Genomic DNA, 23,029 nt, shown 5'->3' on the forward strand with positions numbered 1-23,029 from the left:
AGACTGCAGTGAGAGCCCACCAACCTCAACAGGGAATAAAGGGTTTTGGGGGGGGGGAAGTTTATGGCTCTGGTTAACAGTTTCCAAGTTAGGAAAGTTTCCAAGTCTCAGATTCCAAAGGAATCCTAGATTTCGGGGTAACTGAACATGAGGGGCTCTTGCATTTTCTAGCATAACTGAGGAAGAGAGAAACCTTTTATCCCTCGTGGTGGAAAAAGCTATTGATTTAAGCCTGGAACCTTTAAGGATGAAGGAAAGAAAACAAATCTTCCGAAGTACCCCCTTTACCCCACACCACACTGGTAACTGTGTAATGAATGGTTCTCAAAAAAACCAGAAGAAACAAACAAACAAAAAAACCCCATGCATGTTAGCTCACTTCAATTGTCGGTGGAATAAAGGAGGTGGAACACACCATTTCCAAATAATAAAAAATATACACTATTCTTTATTAGAAATTCCTTATGACCGATTGATTCTCACAGAATCCTTTCATTGATTTTTCCCTGGCTCTTAGATTGGTAGCCAAACCAGGGTCGTGATTGACAAGCGAGTGTAGTTTGTGCACGAACAGCGGCTGCTACATTGGTTTACATTAAGGCAAACAAGAGAAAATAATGAAGATCTATGTCGGAATCTCATTCCTTCATCCACGATGCCAGCCACTCCTCCGCTAAGTCGGACGACATTTCTGAACACGCAGGAGCGGACCCTCAACGTTCTGTGCTCCTCGCAACATAATGGTGACAGAACCCACACAATTTAGAGTTTAATCCACACTGCTGATGTTTTCCCATCACTTTCTTAAGTCTAGAGTCTAGACGATCAATAATACATCAAGCCCTGCTTTGTCATTTTTGCTGCTTTCTGCGGTGTAAATATTTCCATCCCAGTCAACCTCAAGCTAGCGATGGGATGATGGCACTTACGGAGGTCTAGACGCACACCACTGCCCTCACCCCCATTCAGCTGCTGCTTTGGAGTCTGTTCCACCATTGGCTCCAACGGGAAGGGGGAGCCAAGGCAGAGACACAGACAGCAGGCTACTCCTCCCTACTCAGAGTAGGGTCTGCTGCTCTGCTATTTTTTGCCAATCTGTGAGGAGACAAGCACAGAAATTGGAAGGAAGCACTTGGCAATTTTTATAGCAATTTGACAGAGAGATTTTTTAGGTCTGTTGAGTCTCCTAGTTAAAAACTGTGGCTTATATTTTGTAGGCCTTTTTGTGATTTTCTTTCGGTGGCAATTTATTTTTATTATGTTTTACAAAATTACTGGCCCATGACAGATTCAGGAGGAACAGACTCCCCCGCCTCCCAGTCCTTTCCCCACAGATAACTTGAGATGCACTGGTCTATTCTGGGAGGCCAGGGTCAGAAGTGAGAGAGTGGTGTGGGAGATGGGTGTGGACTGGACAACCTTGATATTGACCGTACAGACGTTAGGGCTAACTGCTCATGGCTGGAGGAGTTGTAGCCCAGTTTGTTTTTCTCACATAGGGGCAGGGAGGCCACAAGCCTGCAAGTAATTGGGGAGAGATGAGAACTGGAGTTCTAAAGGCTATGAGTGACAGAGAGGATGTGGAAAGGAACTGCTCCCTGGAAAAATCTCTGTCATTCCTAAGGATCCATTTGCTTAGGAAAAAAGTTGCAGAAAATCATAATTGGTGACACATGCTCAAATACAACTAGAGAGAATAGCTTCTCCATTTCTCTTTCGTCCCCCCAGCCAGAAAAATGGCCTCATTGGTTTGTTCCACCATCTTGGTTCTCTTTCGCTCTCTTTGCATGGTTGGAATCAATATCAAACCATAGCATCTCTGAGTTCTTCAGGACCCTGGGAGTCAAGAGCCCATGATGTAGATATCTGCTCACTTTCTGACGTCCCACCCTACCCTCCCCAGCCAATCTTTCTGATAGATGGTTATTTAATCTCTAGTCAAGTATCTCCAGAGTCAGGAAGCTGACTGTTCCCTAGAGATATCCATGCCACTGAGAAACAACTCAAAGGGTTAGAAAGTTCACCCATTTCTCAGTCAAATAGATCTGCTTGTAAATTCCACATATTGGTTCTAGATCTACCTTCATCTTCCACACATAAGACCTCAAAATATTAGAAGACAACATTCACGCTCCCTAATTCTTTTCTTTATAGACCGAACATCGCTAGTTCTTCTCACTCTCCTTCCACTAAGCCTGTTTGCAGATTCTTTACCATCCTGCTCACTCTCCTCAAGAGGTACACTAGGTTACAGACAGAGAGCATCTCACACAGTGTGCCCTGCCCGCCTCACAGGAGCTCCTAATCCCGTATGGACCGGAACAGGGACTGCCCATCTCTCTGCTCACAATTTCAGCTGCTAGAATTCAAGGCTACTTTGAGGAAGCTAATTAAAGAAGCAGGGAGGTTAAGACCTGCCAAATAGGAGGCAAAAGGAAGCAAATGCTGAGAAATAAACACAATATGTGGATAAATGAAATATTTATTGAACACCTACTAAGTGACAGTTACAAGGCAGGGGAGGGGAGCAGAGGTTGGTGACTGGGAGCTGATAAGTGTATATACACCATGAAAAGGACTTGGCTTTCTACCCTCTGAGGAGCCCATTGTTAGTCAAGGACACTACTTTGCTCTGAAGTCTATTCTGAAGTCGCTAATGAGATTGCTCCCTGCTCGGGCACCAGAATGTACAGAACAGCCTCTACTGATTTTTATTTATTCGGTAATTATATTACTGCTCAAGTTCATCAACGAGCTATAAATTGTAAGATCCTGTCTCCACTGATCTCCCATTCTCACCTTAAAGACATAAGCCTTTACCCTCACCCATACCCATTAGGATTGTTTTAAAAAAAAAAAAAGATCAAAAGGCAGTTTTTAAAATTCGGCAAGTATATTTAGAAATGTTAAGAACCATAAGTGCCATGGATCATTTTACCGGATCATTAAACATCTCTTAGCCAGGTGTGTATGTAGGCAGGCACTATAACAAATTTTCTTTTCAAAACAACTAACCAAACTGGAAAAACAAACAAACACAAAGCCAGAAAAAACCAAACAACTAATCAAACAAAAACTTGCCAGTAACTTCATTCCTACCAAAGGAGACTGGACCTGTCCTTGCACCTGCCATAGGCAAATAAGGGGGAGAAAAAGATAATTGACGACACCTTCTTGCCATAGCAACCAAAGTTAAAGGACGGCATGGTGTGAATTGGGAAGAGCCTTGAGGACATGTGCACGCGTGCAGATGTACGTGCCCATGTGTGGCATTTCACAGGTTTCGTGGGAGGTCGGCGATCGCGAAGCATCTGGTGGTTCCATGCCCCTCCTCCCATCAGAGCAGGACCTCAGACTGGCTTCGGAGCTGATCTCCGTGTGTGGCCCCCGGGACTGGTGGTGGCCCCTGACACCTTCACTTGCTGTCTTGCTCTGCAGGCTCAGAATTCCTCATTACACCGGGCTCCTTGGATTTGGCCCATGCAAAAGACCGTCGCTCAGGGCCACTAAGCAGGTTGAACTGGACACCATGTCTTTCTCTCCTTCTGGGATGGTATTTCCTCCTGCAGGGGAGTACTTCCCAGTTGATGGCATATGGCCCTGCTTTCCCAGATCCCCTGTGGACATTATCTTCCAGGGCTGGCTTCAGCTCACCTGGAGCCTTTGGGCTTGCCACCTTCCTGCCCATTCCTCCTGCCATGTTCTACCAGCAAAGTGTTCACTCTCTCCTTCCCATTTGCTTCTGTCACACTAGAAGACCACAACCTAGTTGAGGCAGTCACTAAATTGGCCAACATGGCTTTATCCAGAGAAAATCAGTTGTACCATTTAGTCAGATTCATATATTCAACCATTTCCTTTTCATTTGAAATTGATCATAAAGTGTAATACAATGGCTGCAAATCGTTCACACTCCCCCTGAGGCCCCCCCACTTCTTGGAGTTCCATGTGAGGCCCACCAGCAAGTCTAACTACCATAGTGTTACACTTGATAAAAGCCTCCTAGCCTAATGGCACAGGCAGGAAAGTCTCCCAGGGCAGTAGGCCTAGAAAAGTGTACCCTTGAACATCTCACGAGTAATAAGAAACATAGTCCTTAAAGCATCTCAGGTTATGGTAACTTCACGGAAAGTTTTCACCTTTCCTTACTCTCATCTACCACCAGCTTAGCTGAACTAATTTGCTAGGCGACCCTATAGCACGGAGAAGGGCCTTTTCTGGGTACACGTACTGAACACGTACTGAAACTTTTATCACTCGCTCTTAAAGCTCACATCAAAATCTGTCTCTGGGAGCCATGGCAACTGCCCAAAGCTCTGGGGAGAGATGAGATTGGCTGCCTCGTCAGTCTATGAGCAAGAACCACCTGGTCTGTATCCAAGTGAAGTGCTATTATAGTAAGCTTTGCTTCCTTAGGCTTCCCTATGGCGTTTGTTCTCGAAAAGATCAAGGCATGAAAGCAGACTGCTTAGAGCTAAGAGCCAGATATAATGGAAAAAAAAAATCACAGGCCCTTTCTTGACCTTCACCAACTTGTGCACCCTTGCCCTCACTGTCCCACTAACACCAAAGAAAACAAAACTTAACTAGCTGTGATTCTTTCAAGATGTAGGTGACTACCACTGTTGTCACTGTGGTTATTTGCACAACTCAGCAGACATATTTGTCATTGTTCAAATACCTCCTCGCTGGGCTAGAAGCAAGTTAATGAGTAACGAAAAAACGCCATCTTGGGGATGGAAAAGGAGCATATTATAGTGAAAGTTGCTGGCCAGAACACTGGGGACTTAATTTTTCTAATTTTAGCTACAGGCTTTTGGCAACTAAAACTTATAACCCAATGGTACTAAACGATATTAACAGTATTACCCTAACTGAGAAACTGCTTTTACAGTTTATAAAGCACTTTTATGTCCTTTATCATCTGTGTTTCATTTGACAAATTTTGGAAGTGGGCAAGTCAGGAAATATTTGTTTTAAGGATATATTTATTTATTTGAGAGAGAGAGCACGAGAAAGCGCATGAGTGGGGGTGAGTGGAAGAGGGAGAGGGAGAGAGAGAATCTCAAGCAGACTCCCCGCCTAGCGCAGAGCCCAACGCGGGGCTCGAACCCAGGACCCCAAGATCATGACCTGAGCCGAAACCCAGAGTCAGATGCTCAACCGACTGAGCCCCAGGTGGCCCTTCCTGAGAACTCTGGGAGTGGGTTACATAGCGAGAAGCAAAGTGTGCAGAGGAAGGAGGCCTATCAAACTATAAAATACACTTTGGGAAAACTGCCATAATTTATTCCTGGACTTATGACCAATAGGGTCATATAAATAGATATATTACTGTATCCACATGTATTTTGATCTCTGAACAGGACTCAACAAACTTCCCATTAAAAAAAAAAAAAACCCAGGACATTTCATTCCTCTACAAACTTTCTACTTATTCTTCTGCAGGCTACATGATTTGGTCTAAAATATTATCATCTTGCAGGTGTCACCCCTGAGAAAAGACCCATCACACAGTTCCTCCATTGGTTTTATCCTTCTCACCAAACCAAGTCATTAATGAATTTACTCATACAAGGTGACTGCCAGCCAGCATTATGAAGGTCTGACTTGACGACTCAGAAGAGGTAAGCTGGCGAAGGGTCCTTCACCTCCTCTACGTGGACAGGCTTGCTACGAGTCAGAATATAAGGCTGCACTTGATGAACTAAGAATATGAATGAAAATCACAGGCCGAAAAAAATATTTCCTAAATGCTGTTTTTTTTTGGTTCTGCTTTGTTTTGTTCTGGCTGTTTTTTTTGCCTCCAGATTGTAAAGTAACAGCAAGGAGGAAATGTTGAGTGTAGAGACTCATGGGGCCCACAGCTGTTGAGTCTTAATGGCTTCGCTCCAGCACCGCTGGGAGGAGGTGACTGGTGGGGCAGAGCGGACAGCTGCTTCCCCTCACAACGCCCGGATGCGACAGCACCGGGTGGCAAAAGGGACCTGCCTAGGCCTGGACTTCACCTTCTCCCTGACCCCCAGCCCGGGAACAAGTGCAAGGTTTTCTCTTTTTAGTCCTCACACTGACACCGCCAAACTGAAAGTTTCTTGAGGGTGAACCCTTCCACAAGAGACATCTGTTTAAACGGTTAAGAAACATCCATTTGGTTTTAATACTGGCTAGAGTTGTGAGCCCAAGATTGTGACTCCTCCTCCTCAGCTCCCCACCAACCGGCTCGAGCTACCCTACTCCCGCGCAGCCACTAGGAATGTGTTTATCTTCTCGGGCCTGTTTCCACTTCTCTCATCCCAAGAACGAGGCTTCCATGGCATCTGTGATCACTTCCCCCTGTCTCTGACCCAGCTTGAGTCAAGATCATCTGCTTTCTCTGACTTGCAGTGCGAAAGACATTAGGCTCCCCAGAATGTTCTGGCTGTACCCACGGACTAGTGAAAGCTGGAGCAAGAACAAGCCCAGGGAGGAAGGGGGTGAGGGAGTGGTGACAGGGACCTCTGAGATGGGTCTTTCTTGCTGGGTTGCTTTATAAGCATGTTTCGATTGTTTTCAAGAGCAGGTATGTTTGTGTGTGTGTGTGTGTGTGCGCGCGCGCGTGCACGCACGTGCCCAAACGCATGTGCCTACAAGAGTACATGCATATGTGCGTGTGGTTTTCCATGTGGGTGAGAGTGGGGACTTGGCGGAGAGGGGCCAGATGCTTAAGATGCTTAGTCATCATGTCTTGGCTAGGGACACCTGGCCAGAGCTTGCAAAGCTTCTCAGGAATCAGCCCCGGCCAAAGTGCTGGGAGCAGCCGGCTTCCCAAGCAGCTTACAATAGATAAGGGCTTTGACAAGGCCAGTAACTGGGAACCAGGCTGATGGCAGCCCGGCAACAAGACCGTCCATTTACTGCACCAGCTCCAGCGCGGATGGTCTGTCTCTGGAAGGGAGTCTGAACATGGTGCTCAGTGCAAAAGCCTTTTCTAACTCATGGACTCAGTTCTATCTTTGCAGAAAACACATGCCAAGCTAGGGATGCTGAGAAAGCCAGAGAGCTTCCAGAGATCTGGGGATTCATAGTAACAGTCTCCCGGTTGTTATAAATATCTGTAGAGCTCAACAGGTTGCAAAGCACCTCCACACTCATCAGCACCTTTGATTTCCACAATGCACTGAGGTTGGCAAGGATGCACAGGCCTATCTTACAGCTGGGCAAACTGAGGCTCAGAGCAGTATGTGACCTGCTCAAGGTCCCACTGGGAAGAAACATGCAAACAATTGGAATCCCAGTGTCCTAACCTACCACGTGGGTGACTGGGCCTCAGGCCTCTTTTCTACTGCCTGAAACACTTAGCTCCCCGTGGGACAGCTTAGTGGCTTCTTAGATGCTTCAGGTATGAAACTGAAATGCTGCAAGTACTCACACAGAAGGCGGTAAGGGCTGCCAACAAATCACCCAGGGCTCTCATTAACATGACCTGTGACTGGGTGGGTCTTGTGGTGAGCCCTGAGTGTCTGCGTTTCTAACAGGTTCCCAGATGATACAGATGTTCCTGGACCACGGATTCCACCTGGAGTAGCAAGGCATATCGGGGATATTGCTGAACATTGGCCACCTGGTTTTAACTGCCTTTTATGGGTCTGAAGCGAACAAACTAATAAAACAAGCTAACTCTAAGCTACATCTGCAGGCTCTTTGAGCTCCCAGAGGTCAGCAAAGGCAGCAACAGACCCGTCACTTTAAGAGTAGATAGCATTTTTTGAGTGCTTCCTAGATGCCAGGCACCATGCCAAATGCTTTGCATGGATGAGTTGATGATGACGATGATGATGATATTGAATTGCCACAACCTTACATAACCAAGAAAAGTGAAGTAAGAAAGCAGGGGACCTACAAGGTAAGAAGAAAACTCTAAAGAAGATATCCCCGAGACTCCAATAGGCACCCCGCCAGGGACTCAGGCCAAATCGATGAACACAATTGCGGACTGCCCACCCTAGCAGGGCCCACGAGCATGGGGTAGTCTCTGTTTCGTGAATGGAGAAACTGACTTTTTTTCTTTCTTTCTTTTTTTTGTTTTTTTTTAGAAACTGACTTTCAAGAAGAAGAAAGGGGCCTGCCCTAGGACACAGGGGAGTTCGAAGCAAAGACGGGAAGAGAGGTGTCCTGCATTTCATCCAGTGCAAAACAAGGGAAGAAGTGAGCCAGGGCAGCCAGCCAGGGTGACTGCTGGCTGGTCATGGTGTACAAGGGTAAAAGGTCTGTTCCGGGACAAAAGGGAGATAAAAAGAGGGTCTGAACCTCCTCTGAGCCTTGTTTTTATTTTTATTTATTTTTTTTAAATTCCCAATTTGTGTTTTGGAGGAAAACTTTGGAAGTTCTGAGTGAGATGGCAGTAAACGCACACAGTGTTCCAAGTCTGGTTGACTAAGTGGATGTCGATGAATCACCAGGACCAGATGGCATCCACCCAGATTTGGGGTAAAATTGTGTAAGAGCTGACCAAAGTGTAGAGCTTGTCGTTCCAAATAGCTATTGTGCCATGAGCCTGGCGGATTGCCAGTGAGTCTCCTCTCCACGAGAAGCATTTCAAAGGGGACGGAGGGAGCACCAGGCTGGAAGGATGGCTGAACATGTTACGCGAGTGTAACCTATTGGGAGTAAGGCATCATTTTTCCTGTAAATTAAATTAACCACCATTTGTGTAGTGTTTTACAGTTTACAAAGCACTTAGGGTTAATCATGCCTAACTAATTGACTAGCATTCTTTGAGAGGATAAATGTGCAACGTGGACAAAGGGAAACCAGTGGATGTAATCTATTTAGGTTTTGAAAAGGCCCTTGACAAGGTCCCCTACCAAACACTGTTGAAAAAAGTTAAGTCGCCATGGAATTGTGGCGTAGCATTTTCAAATGGATAGGGATGGGGCTTATGGGCAGGAAAGCGAGAGGAGGGGTAGGCCGGGACATTTTTGGAGAAGGATGAAAAGCAATGTGTCCCAAGGACTGATGCTGGAGCTACTTAATATTTTGGCAACTCATCTGGGCAACCGTTAGATGACTGAAAGCTGTTCTGGGTGGCAAAATGCAAAGCAGAGTTCAGGCTTTTTATAATTGTCTAGATGAGCAGAGAAAGAAGAATCAGAGTAGCGTTATTCAGAGAGAGGCCTCTGAAATCTCACTGGCCAGTTCTGAATCCTGACTCTGCCCTTAGTGACCGTACGATCTTAAGCAAATTAATCTACCTCCTCCGGCATCAGTTTTCTCATCTGTAAAGTGGGAATAATAACCACCCCTCGGTCATGGTGGAAACAATACAAGACAATGTTGGCAAAGTTCTGGCACGGCGCGTGGAGTCTGGTTAATGTCCAGAGAACGCTGGCTTCTGTTATTTTTCCTTATTATAAGATGCCAGCCTCTGCGTGATCATGTAATGTCCTAGGAATGGAACTTGGGAGCCACGGCAGACTATTTCTTGAAAAGCAGTGGCAGAGTTTGTTTTAGCAATTCAGAGAGGATGGCGGATGCTGAGATGTTGGGGAAGATTTTGTTCCAGGAAACTAACAATTATGGACCACCCTGTATGAGCTAGGTACTAGGCTAGATGCTTACAGACTTTCCCTCTTGATGTAATCCTTCAATAGGCCCATGAGGTTGGGGTACTGATCCCCATTTGACAGATGAGGGAGTGAAGACCTAGGAGGAAGGGAGCCAGAATGCAAATACAGGTTTGCTCTATCCCCAAAGCCAGCTTTTTGTCACTGAAGCATACTGAAAATGCATATTTTAAGTTTTAATTCCAGTAGAGTTAACATACAGTGGAGGGTTGGGTCTAACTGAAAAAAGGACGAAAGAGGGGTATCTACACGGAAATAAACATGGGCAACGGTATGAAGACAGAAACAAGAGCAGTATGTTTATGCTTCCTTCCAAAGTTACCCCATTGTTGGTGCTCACTGGACCCCCAAGATGGTGTGGCTTTTTATAACTGAGAAGAACCAAAGAATGTCCAACGGGAAATAGGGCCACCTGATTTGGTCAGTTCATTTTAGACAATAAAAAACAAAAACTGGAAGTTACCTTTTTCATCTACCCAGGTCCAGAGAAGGGGAAAGCAATAGCAATAAAAAAGACTACCTGAAAATACCCCTCCCCCCCCAGAGTATAATATTTCCTTGCAGAGTTGATGGTATTGTAGGTAGTGGGGACTTCTGCAAAGTTAGAGTGAACTGGTGTTGAATCGGCTCGGCTGCCAGCCGGCTCGCACACGCACCTGCAAGGAAGCGGAGCTGGTTCCTCACTCTCATCGCCCCGTCCCCGGAGCCCCCGATGCACTCGTCCTCGTCGTCGCCGCAGTCGCCGCTTTCCAGCCCTTCCTCGTCAAGGTTTTTATCCAGAACTCTACCTTTGGGCACAGACATGGTTCTCAGGAGCTGAAAGAAATGACCAGAAATGTAGCAGCAATTGAGGGGAGGTCTAAAACAGCGTCTTGCAAACAGGAGGCATTATTAAACATTGAATGAGTTAGCCAGAATCTTTAAAAAAAAAATTTTTTTTCCAATGTAGGTAAGTGTAAACAGCTTGTATTTTTTTTTAAGATTTATTTATTTATTTGAAAGGGAGAGAGAGCAAGAGCATGGGGGAGGGGCAGCGAGAAGCGGGGATAGAGTCCCAAGCAGACTGTGCTAAGCGTGGAGCCCAGTGGGGCTCAATCTCATGACCCTGAGATCACAACCTGAGCTGAAACCAAGAGTTGGTCGCTTAACCAACTGAGCCACCCAGGCGCCCCTAGATTCTTTTTTAAAATAATATTTATTTATTTACTTGGTGGGAGGGCAGAGGGAGAGGGAAAAGAAGAGAAGCTCAAGCAGACTCCGTGCTGAGCCCAGAGCCCAAGGTGGGGCTCGATCCCATGACCCTAAGATCACCACGGCCTGAGCCGAAACCAACCAACTGAGCCACCCAGGCATCCCCACTGCTTATGTTCTTGAGAGTTTTATACTTCTAGAACGTTCTATAGCATTTGACATGATTTTCTACTCCTCCCTGCTACATCTACCACCCAGTAGCTAGTGTGTACTGCATCAGACCTTCCATACTGTGGTATTTAAGTCCCCGAAAGCCTCTGTGGTAGGAAACCTCAATGATGAGAAACTTAAGATGTGACCGACAAAACATATTTATAGGCTGAGGGGACACCAAGGTCAGAAAACATCCCTATGGAAGCCTCCTACAATGGTATTTCCCTTGAATTCAAACAACAAATGCTTCCCATCAGATGAAGAGACCAGCAGTGGCATTTTACACACATTTTAAATACATACTTATGATTAATGGCCAACATGCCATGCCACGACCACTAGGAAAACTGAAAATCTCTCCCTCTTTCACAATTTCCATAAGGTGGTTTGAAATTCATGTTGCTTTATTGTAGATAATAAGCCTGCTAAGAGTCCTGTCTGTTTTTTTCCTCAGTGTCTGGCTTTTCAGTTACGTAGTCAATGCCTTTTTTTTTTTTTAAGATTTCATTTATTTACTTCAGTGAGACAGCGAGAGAGGGAACATATGCAGGGAGAGCTTGAGAGGGAAGCAGGCTCCTTGCTGAGCAGGGACCCTGATGCGGGGCTGGATCCCAGGATGCTGGGATCATGACCAAAGCTGAAGGCAGACGCTTAACCCACTAACCCACCCAGGTGCCCTCCCAATGCCTTTTTTTTTTTTTTAAGATTTTATTTATTTATTTGACAGACAGAGATCACAAGTAGGCAGAGAGGCAGGCGGAGAGAGAGGGGGAAGCAGGCTCCCTGCCGAGCAGAGAGCCCGATGCGGGGCTCGATCCCAGGACCCTGGAATCATGACCTGAGCCGAAGGCAGAGGCTTTAACCCACTGAGCCACCCAGGCGCCCCTCCCAATGCCTTTTTAATTGTACGGTGACTCCCACCTCCCTCCCCCAAATCTCTCCACTGACCCAGAAGCCCAGCTCACAGCACAGTCTCTGAGGGCAGTTCCCAGACTCCATGAATTCCCCCTGCCATCTCTCACCACGGCTGCATTCCAGGGTCCTCTATCCCTGCCCTACCACTCATTTACAGCCCCCAAAGTGAGGCTCCCCTCGTACTTCTAAAAAACAGCCAACACGAGATGCTGGATCTACCAAAAGTGAGATTTCTGTGATTACACAAGAGGTATCCAGGAAAAAAAAATGCGTATATGGACACATCTTGGTTTCTATGGTTTCCATTATCCATGTTCATTGTCACTGCAAAGTACACTTTCATGTTCTCCACCTGCAATTTAGCTCCTACCCCAAGACCTACTTGGAACAGGCTATATACCATAGAGAAATGTGGCCATGGGTTTGTTTCTTTTTTCAAGCAAAGAAAGAAAAGTCCAGCAACCTCTAATGGTGTTGGAGAAGCCAAGCCACCTACAGGATCCCATCTAGTACCATCTCCACCCTGCTGCTCTAATGCATCCCCCCGACCCTCCCCACCCCAACTCATCATACACATCTAAATGTATAATATAGGGGCGCCTGGGTGGCTCAGTCAGGGAGGCGTCTGCCTTCGGCGCAGGTCAGGATCTCAGGGTCCTGGGATCAAGCCCCATGTTGGACTCCCCGCTCATTGGGAAACCTGCTTCTCCCTCTCCCTCTGCTCTTTCCCCTTGCCGTTCTGTCTCTCTTTCAAAAAAAATAAATAAAATCTTTAAAAAATAAATGTATTAGGACACCCAGGTGGCTCAGTTGGTTAAGTGTCTTCCTTCAGCTCAGGTCATGATCCCAAGGTCCTGGGATCGAGTCCTGCATCAGGCTCCTTGCTCAACAGGGAGCCTGGTTCTCCCCCTCGCCCCCTGCCCCTCTCCCTGCCTGTGAGCTCTCTCTCTCTCTCTGTGTGTGTCAAATAAATACATAAAAGCTTTAAAAAAATGTATAATAGAGATGCCTAGGCTAGGATCAGCTAGCCTAGTGATTTCTCAACTTCTTGGTCTCAGGGACCCTTTACACTCGTGTTCATAATCCCAGAGAACTTCTGTTTATATAAGTCATATCTATTGACATTTCCCGTCTTAGAAATTATAACTGAGAAATGTAAAAAATATTTAATAACTAGTTTAAACAGTAATAAACCCATGATGTGTTAATGTAAATAAAATTTTCTAATGGAAATGAAATATATTTTTCCCTGACACAGAATAGTTGGAAGGAAGGACAGCATTGTTTTATATTTTTGCAAATCTCTTTAAATTCTGTCTTAATATGGTAGCTCGACTATCATATCTGCTTCTCCATCCAATCTGTTGTTACATGTTGTTTTGATTGGAATATTTGTACAAATTCCAGTGTCTCACAGATATGTAGTGGGAAAAAGAGGAAAGGGTTTGAGTAGCCTTTCCAGATAACTGTGGATGTTTTTCAGTGATACTTCATAAAAACAACAAGTGGGAAAAGTTAGTTGCAGCGTGGGATATGAAAACCACATGAATCAACGTTTCGTGTTCTGTTATGTTCAAATCCATTGGTGTGTTCTGAACTTTGGGACTTTTACCCATTTTGTATCATCATACATGGGTCATCCAAAAATTGGCTCACTGAGCTGTGCAGCTCTTCCAAATGTCAATGCCTTTCATTATATGATACATTAAAAAAAAACCACATTCATTAATTACTTCACCTCCAACCTCATTAGGAAAAGTCTATTGGGAAGCTCTCAAGCTCATGGTGGCAGATACAAGTTTTCCAAAATTTTGATTTTCTCTTGAAAGTTTAAATTTTATCATTGGCAACAAATCCTATCAGCTTTTCCTTTAACTGATGGGCTCTCTTTGTTCCTTTCAAAGAAAATGTCTAGCAAATGCTCAAGGTTGGGTAGCCACATTTGTCAGTCATTATTTCAAACAAAAATAGCATTGCCTGAAAATGAGGTCAGTTTAGCTCATAGCTGAAATAATCCTACAAGTGCTTTTCCTTGACACGCACATTTATATGGTTTGCAGCAGAAACACCTTATGTGTACTTCACAGAACATTGTTTTTAAGATGTATTTATTTATTTTAGAGAGAGAGGAGGAGGAGAGAGTCTGAATAAGAGGGGCAGAGGGAGGGAGAGAGAGAATCTCAAGAAGACTCCACACCCAGCAGGGAGCCTGATGCGGGCCTTGATCCCAGGACCCCGAAATCATGACCTGAGCCGAAACCGAGTCAGACACTTAACTGACTGGGCCACCCAGGAGCCCCATACACACAGAATATATTTTTAAAAATATTTTATTTATTTATTTGACAGACAGAGATCACAAGTAGGCAGAGAGGCAGGCAGAGAGAGAGGGAGAAGCAGGCTCCCTGCTGAGCAGAGAGCCCGATGCGGGGCTCGATCCCTGCTCGATCCCAGGACCCTGGGATCGTGACCCGAGCCGAAGGCAGAAGCTCAACCCACTGAGCCACCCAGATGCCCCCAGAATATTTTTTTAAAGGACACTCAGGACTTATAGTTTAATCAACTAGCCATTTTTACTGTTTTGGCCATAACTCTCTCTCTCTCTTTTTTTAAAAGTAATCTCTATGCCCACCACGGGGTTCAAACTCATGATCTCAAGATCAAGGATTGCGTGCTCTACTGCCTGAGCTAGCCAGATGCCCCAGCCATGAAAAAAAAATTATAATGGCCAACCGTGATATCCTCAAGTGAAACTGCCTTTTAGTTTCCTGAAGCTATGTGCCGGTGACGAATATAATGACTGCTGGTAGAGTTTGGTGTCACTGCTGGTGCTGCTGACACTTGTATTCACCATTGGTGCCGATATCCACCCAGGGAAAAAGGCAAAATAACACCTTGGTCCTGTTGTGCAAGTAATTTTGAACCTGTGCCTCCCGAGGCTTCTTGGAGCACCAGGGTCCACAAAACCAATCTAGGCTAAATTCTCACTTATGTTTGACTGACTACCATTTACCATTATTTTATGTGAGAACATTGCTTTTGACGTCAGCATTTTTAGGTTAATTTTCAAAAGTACGTCCCTCATGTGTGTCACAGAGTACCTGAGTAAGAACTGTTCCCTTCAGGGGAACTCGAGGTTAGATGGAGATGAGAGAACTTGCCATTCCTCAAGAATGTCTCCTATGTGTGCCTGTCATCGTCCCGTCGGCAAACGTTAATTGAGCACCTAATATGAGCTGTTTTCATTGCCGTCTGTTGAAAGCATGCCATCCTTCCAAGCCAAGTTCAAATGTCACTTCCTTAAGAAAGCCTTCCTGCTATAGACGGTCATTATGGCCTGCTCTCTCTTTCTTCCATCACTGCTTCCTTTGTCTGTACCTCTTAAATAGCGCTTTATGTATGCAACCTGGCACTGTTGAGCAGACATGTGACTGCGCTCTACCGTTAGACTGTGAGCTGCCCAGGGGTGGAGTCTTCTTTGTCTTTGAACCTCACGGCATTTAAGACAGTGTCTGGCACACAGTAGGCACTCAATAAATGGGCTATTACATGGAAGCAAAATAAAGCAGCATGGTATCTTTAATTCTTTCAAAGCTACTGCCATAATGTCATGAAAATGCGAAAGCCAGAGCACAGATTAATGACAGAAGAACATGTGAATGAGGAGCTAAATGCTTTTGGACAGCCCTGCCGAAGATCGCTAGCTAATCTTTGAGAGGCCATTTTCTTTCTTTTTTTTTTTTAAGATTTTATTTATTTGACAGAGATCACAAGTAGGCAGAGAGGCAGACAGAGAGAGAGAGAGGGAAGCAGACTCCCCACTGAGCAGAGAGCCTGATGTGGGACTCGATCCCAGGACCCTGAGATCATGACCTGAGCCGAAGGCAGAGGCTTAACCACTGAGCCACCCAGGCGCCCCTGAGAGGCCATTTTCTAACCTCGTGTATGATGCCCCCAGTATCCTCTGGTAGTTCTTCTTTTTTTTTTTTTTTCCAAGTACAATTAAAAAAAAAAAACCGACTTTAAAACACTGCCAGCAAGATTACTTCTTGAGGCTTAAATGGCTCCCTTTTGGAGACGACTTTGACATTGAAGGATTATCTGCCGATGAGCCTCACCCGCACACATTGACAAAACAAATCCACACCTAGAAAACCATTGTTAAGGCAAAAGTCCTAAAGAAGAGTCTGAAGCCTCAGAGTGTTGAAAGAAGGGTGATGTGTCCGAGACGGGGAACTGCCAGTGAGAACTGCGATTTAGTACTGCGTGGAATTTGGCACCAAAATCAAATCAGCTAATTACAGTTCACGTTATTGACCTTTTCATTCCCTCTCTCGCTCTTTACCATGTGTTCCAGACGGCACACTCACTTTGTAAAAAGAAAGTTGTGAGGGCCTTACCCACAAGTCAGCTAATTTTCAGTGTCTAATGCTTTTGATGAACTGTTCACCGTTTTCAAAGGACACGATCCTGTGAGCCTTTTAAAAGTCAAGGGGCAGCATAATGATTATCAGGGTAAACTATCTTATCAAAACACAGGTCTGATTATTTCACACCTCCTCCCCTCCCCCCACCGTCATCATTCCATAAGCCTGACATTTGTGCTACGCCTTGTTTGGCAGGCCTTAGCAAGAAGCGCAAACAATATTTTTAAAAAGACTTAATTTATTTATTTGACAGAGAGAGAGAGGTCACAAGTAGGCAGAGAGGCAGGCAGAGAGAGAGAAAGGGAAGCAGGCTCCCTACCGAGCAGAGAGCCCGATGCGATGCGGGGCTCCATCCCAGGACCCTGAGATCATGACCTGAGCCGAAGGCAGACGCTTAACCCATTGAGCCACCCAGGCGCCCCGGGCATATACATTTTTTTAGGGGTGCTGGCTGGCTTCATCAGTAGAGTGTGTGACTCCTGATCTTGGGGTCATGAGTTTAAGGCCTATGTTGCGCTAGAGATTACTTTAAAAAAAATAAGGAAAAGGATGTGTACTTTTTTATACACCGTGGGAATGAGTCTTTAATGTCCGTAAGAATCCCCCTGGATGCTTGTTAAAAACTCGGGCTCCCAGGCCCCATCCACAGAGCTCCTAATTTAGTAGGCCTGAGGTGGGGCACAGACCTGCATTTTTGACAACACTGGTCTGGTCTCCTGCCATCTTGCCCCAAGGGAACCCCGGTTCCCACTTAAAGAAAGGCTGCTCCAGTGTCACTCTTCTTCCCAGAAATCGTCTGAAATCATGTTTGGTAAAGAGTCCCCTCAGCCTCGTGTGTGTTTGAATTCCTCGATACGGGCTCTTCAAACCATTTTTTCTTTAAAGTAAATTCAATCCAATGATTTCCTTTTCGCTTCAGTATGGACATCATGACCTTTTTTTTTTTTTTAAAGATTTTATTTATTTATTTGACAGACACAGATCACAAGTAGGCAGAGAGGCAGGCAGAGAGAGAGGAAGGGAAGCAGGCTTCCCGCCGAGCAGAGAGCCCGATGCGGGGCTTGATCCCAGGACCCTGGGATCATGACCTGAGCCGAAGGCAGAGGCTTAACCCACTGAGCCACCCAGGCACCCCCATCATGACCTTTTTGTCTTTGTCGTTAATGAACATACCCTTGGGTAAAGGTGAGTGACTTTGTTTGATTTGAAAGTAAAATATTTAAAGTTAGCTTTGGAACAGGTACCCGGGACTGTGTGATAAAAGGAACTAAAAAGCCTGGAATAATTACTTAAGAAAATTAGAACCACAGTGTAAGGGGGGGAAAAGGGGGGGCTTCCTAGAATATAGCAATTTCATGTTCTTAAAACCATAACCAGGATACCAAAAGAACACCATAGCACAGGTCGATGTGATTTGGCCAAAGCTCTGTTCATGCCTGGTTGGCGGGGGAACTAAGATCAAAGAACATACTTGTTGCTCTTAGGGGGATCAAATATGCTGAAATTAGGTCAGCGAGAGCAGCCACTCTTGATCTGTCTACACGGTATAAATAACATGCCTCTTGAAATTATCTTGATTGCAAAGAGATGAACCCGAGCAGCCACACACTGTGTTAGGGCTCAACATATGTTCTCTAACAGAATCCTCAACTCCTTACCACCGGTTTGTGTAACGAGGAAGACTGCCATCCCTCTCTTCCCCCATCAAGGGAGGACACTGAGGCTCGGAGAGAGGACATAACTCGACCAAGTCCGTGAGTAAGAGTTGGAGGCCTCATTAAAAATAAGGGCTTCTGCTTCTAAGCCCAGAGCTCTTAAAACAACAACAACAACATGCGGTGTTAAGTGAAGACATCAACTAATGGGGCCTTCATTTCACATTCTTGCCATCCGAACTGGCTTTACCTGAGATGATAGTTTCGAGTTCATTCCCACCTTCACAGATGCTGGTGGTGAACAACAGCTTGGTGGGCAAGCCTTTTGTTATTGGGTGGGAGACCCGGGGAGGGGAGAGATAATGGCACTGGATGCTTCCCACTTGTTTTTCCCAGCCTTGCCATCTACTGTGCCTTAAATAACCAAACCATCTCATCACAAACAGGTTTGTTTTGAAAAGCTTCAGACAGCTGGTTAGAATAGAATGAAAAATTCCATGACTGCTGCTACATGGCTAAGAGTTTTCTTGACTTTAAGCTCTTGAGCTTTTTAAAAATAAAAGATCAGAAACAAAATAGAGAACTGGAAATATGGGGCTTGGCACATAGTTGGAGGCTTTAGCTGGTCTTGTCTCCTTGGGCCACTCACATACCTCTCTCTGGGCGGTTTTTCAATATCTGGAATCCAGGTTACATTTTAAAGCTATTAAGCTGGGCTTACAAAACTTATTTTGAACGATTTGGATGCTCGGCTTTATACAACCTGCAAGGAATGCTTTGGGGGGCCCAGATTCCCATGTCCACAGCAATGTAAACACATGCTTTACTGTTTGCATTCGAGTAGCATAAGCTAATGGGAAACAAATGCCGTGATCCCAATGTTTATACGTCGTGCACATCCACAAAACTGAGGGCACGTGACCTCTGTTTTGTGTGCACGCTTTCTTTGAACAAATGCACCAAGCCACAGCCACAACTAATTGGAAACAATTGCAAGTCCACACATTTGAGATGAAGCCAGAACCCCAACGCGTAGGGCTAGAATTAATGGCTGTATCTGCACTTCACACATTGGAGAGGCAATAAAGTCACGCAGTTAAGAGCGTGAGCTTTGGAATCTGACCAGCATGGATTTGAATCGCCACTCCGCCTACTTAGGAGCTGTGTTACCTCGGGCAAGTTATGTAGTCTCTCTGAACTTCAGTTTTCTTACCTGTAAAATGGAGGAGAATGCTAGTCAATCACCTTTCAGAGTCCCGTGTGGCATCCTGTCACAGAACTTTCCACGGTTTCTAAGGAGAAATTCACCCGTTGCACCTCCACTAGACTAACAGAAGGGATAATGGTCTGCTTTGATGACCAGTGTGTATACAACACAGTGTTTGGTACAAAGTAAATACTCGAAAAATATTCAGTAAATGGATAAGTGAACAAATAAAGAGATGATGGTGTAGAAGGTGTTTAGCACATTTCTTGGCGAGATAGCAAGTTCTCGAACATGTTAACTCTGCGGCTGAGGCTAAGAACGATCTTGAAGAGGAAGGCGAGGAGAAGGAGCAGCAGTAGCTTCCCAGAAGCAGACACGAAAAGCTTATTCCAAAAGCCTTGTAAGGCAGAACCAGTGACACACTGTGGCCAGACACAGAGGTACCGGAAAGAAGACTAGGTGGGAGTTTTTTGAGAGTCTGAGGAAACCCTTCTACATGAGCACCGCATGCTAACCGATTGCACCACCAGAGCTCCCTGAGGAAACCCATCTGGATGCTCCCAGTAAGGGAAGGGTCTGTGCACTAAGGGGGCACACAGAGACGTTAGCGACAAAGAGCAAACGGCCCCGCTAGAGGCTGGGCTTCCGTACAGCATCAGTGAGGAGGCCACCCACACCCAGAGCTGCTCTTGTCTGGGTACTGCTTCCACATCCGCCTCTTATTCACAGCACACGCTTTCTCTACCACTCCAGCTCCCCCGATTTTTACTTTATGTTTGTTAACGCCGCGCCACAAGTAGTGCAAGTAAGTCCTCCCAATGAAATAAACGTCTAGCGAGTGAAACAAGCCAGGAGGTGAAGGAAGCAAACTGGAGATACAACGAAAACTATTTTGGCTGGAGCGGCGCCTGGGTGGCTCAGTCGGTGAAGTGTCTGCCTTCGGCTCAGCTCATGATCTCAGGGTCCTGGGATCAAGTCCCACTTCGGATTCCCCGCTCAGCGGGGAGTCTGCTTCTCCCCCGCCCCTCCTCCCTGCCCCTGCGCTCTTTTTCTCTCTCGCTCAAACAATTAACATCTTTAAAAAAAAATAAAACACAAAAACCCAAACCAAAATTATTTCACTGGGGCTCCCTGTCTGTGGTAGAAATGGTTCTCTGCAGTTTTAGAAAGCTGTCCACCGCTTTAAAATAAAAAAATTTGGGACGCCTGAGTGGCTCAGTTGGTTAAGCGGCTGCCTTCGGCTCAGGTCATGATCCCAGCGTTATGGGATCGAGTCCCACATCGGGCTCCTTGCTCTGCAGGGAGCCTGCTTCTTCCTCTGCCACTCAGCCTGTGCTCTCTCTCTCTCTCTCTCTCTGAGAAATAAATAAATAAAATCTTTAAAAAAATAAAAATAAAATAAATTATGATAATATTATCAATAGCTTAGATCCATACAGAGTTTGTTTTTTTTTTCTTTTCCAAGAGGAAGTATAAGCCAGTGGTTAAAAGCTCATACTGGAGGGTCAGGAAACTTGATTTCAAATCCAGACTCTCTCATTTACTAGCTTTGTCACTATAAACCAGTTGTTCTTTTTTTTTTTTTAAGATTTTATCTATTTATTTGACAGACAGAGATCACAAGTAGGCAGAGAGGCAGGCAGAGAGAGAGGGAGAGGCAGGCTCCCCGTGTAGCAGAGAGCCCGATGTGGGGCTCGATCCCAGGACCCCAGGATCGAAGGCAGAGGCTTTAACCCACTGAGACACGCAGGCGCCCCTAAACCAGTTGTTCTTTAACCCCTCAGGGCCTTATGCTTCCACTCTGTAAAGTGGGTGTGATAATACCCGTGCCCACCTCCCGCCGGGCATTGCTGTGGGGGATTAAACGAGGTAATCCACGTAAGGTGATGAGTTTAGTACCTGGCACACAGAAAGTGTTTGCACAATGTTGTACATTAAAACCTACACATTTCTCAAATCTGAATCTCTGAAGGGGACGAATTCTGAATTATTGGTATTAGTTGACAGTTACAGCTGGGTAGGGCTCATTCTGGCGAACACTAGAGGCCCTCAAAAAATCTTAATCTGGGGGTGCCTGGGTGGCTCAGTGGGTTAAAGCCTCTGCCTTCAGCTCAGGTCATGGTCCCAGGGTCCTGGGATTGAGCCCTACATCGGGCTCCCTGCTCAGCGGGAAGCCTGCTTCCCTTCCTCTCTCTCTGCCTGCCTCTCTGCCTACTTGTGATCTCTGTCTGTCAAATAAATTAATTAATTCATTAAAAAAAAAGATATGTTTAAAAAAAAACTTAATCTGTCATTACGATCAGCATTTTATTATTTATATAATTAAAAGTACTTTCTTATCTGTTTTCTCAGGTGATCTATCCAGGACCCCTGTGAGGCAGCAGGGCAAGAATTATTAGCTTCATTTTACAAATCTGGGAATTGTTGCAGAGAGAGGGGTGAGATGTACCCATTTTTACCACAATAACTCTTTAAGGGTAGCTACTGTAAGGCTGGTAGGATTTGGAGAGGGGTCAGAGAAGAGAGTGTCCGTACGCCATCATTAATGGGGAAAGGGCATGGTCCTGGGCCACAGACCATGCCTGAGACGTGGTAGGTACTCAGGAAATGCTCAGTAACTGAAAGAATGAATGAACCAATGGGTTAACAAAATAAATAAGCAATTGCTTCACCAACTTAGGATTTCTCCCAATACTCCATCTCTACAGCCCCAATGTGATCTGCCATCGCTATTGCTCTGTTCTGGAAATGCCTGTTTCCTGCCAGGGAGCCTTTGGGATACACTGAGGCTAGACAGACGTACAGATAGGCTAAGTGACCGGCTATCAGCCTTCACTTCATTAGGGCAACCTGGAGAGGCAGGTCCCACATTCTGCCCCAGTGCAGGGAGCCTCCTCCACTGATAAAGTGAGCTGAAGTCAGGGTGCCTGGCCGGCTCAGTAGTGGTGTGGGTGACCCTTAATCTCAGGCTCGTGAGTTTGAGCCCCACATTGTGCGTGGAGCCTACTTAAAAAAAAAAGTGGGGTAAAGTCAAAGAGGAGGGCAGAAAATTGATCTTTTAAAGCAAATGAATCAACTAACCCAAAGGGATGTGGCCAACCATGCCCTAAGTGACTGGATGGGGTTCCCAAGGCCACCCAGCGAGCCTCTTCCAATCCTCGGTGGATCTTTGCTAGATTAGTGAGCCCATATGTGTTCTTTCTGGGCCCTGTAATGCCTTCCCTTAAGGTCTCCGGCCGTAGAAACTAAATCTCAGGTTAAGGGGCCAAAAGTCCCACAAAGTAGGATTCCAGTGATAAGGCTGGTGTCAAGGTGGGCCTAGACTGGAGAAGGGGGCCAGCTCAGGCCTACGTGGCAGGTGTGGTGGCAGCAAAACACAGATGTAACAGGGTGTCCCTATAGGCCACCAAGTCCAATTTCCCTCCCAAAGCATCTGACTTCGGCTACCACCACTGGTAAAGATTAGTGACTTGTTGTCCCTGTGAGTTTTAAATCACCGTGAAAAGCCACAAGGACAAAATAGAACTGTTTCTGTAAGGAAACCATACTTACAAGACATCTGCGAAACCCCCCCTTTCCCCGGCCCTGCTTGGTTTCCAAAGGAATTGCCTCAGCCAGCCAGAGGGCAAGGGTCCCAGGGTGAGGGTGTACTGAGATACTACGTTTTTCCTCAGGGAGCTGAGGTTACATGGGCATGGTCTGAGCTTTTCCTATTGTCTTAATGTATAAATCTGATTCATTCCAAATAGACATCTTGTGGTTATACTTTTGGGAAATGAAAATTCTTGCCTCTAAAAATAACCTCTGTGTATGAACCAC

At 45.6% G+C, this 23,029-nt stretch overlaps 1 protein-coding gene across 1 annotated transcript in view; it reads right to left on the minus strand.

The window, feature by feature from the left end:
- GPC3 (glypican 3) overlaps positions 1–23,029 on the minus strand; it is a 401,574-nt gene that overhangs the window by 40,062 nt on the left and 338,483 nt on the right. The window contains exon 7 of the mRNA XM_080794945.1: positions 10,259–10,418. Within this exon, the coding sequence (XP_080651071.1) occupies positions 10,259–10,418 (160 nt within the window). The remainder of the gene's footprint in view (positions 1–10,258; positions 10,419–23,029) is intronic.

This window comes from Martes martes, assembly GCF_963455335.1.
Source record: "Martes martes genome assembly, chromosome: X".
NCBI lineage: Eukaryota > Metazoa > Chordata > Mammalia > Carnivora > Mustelidae > Martes > Martes martes.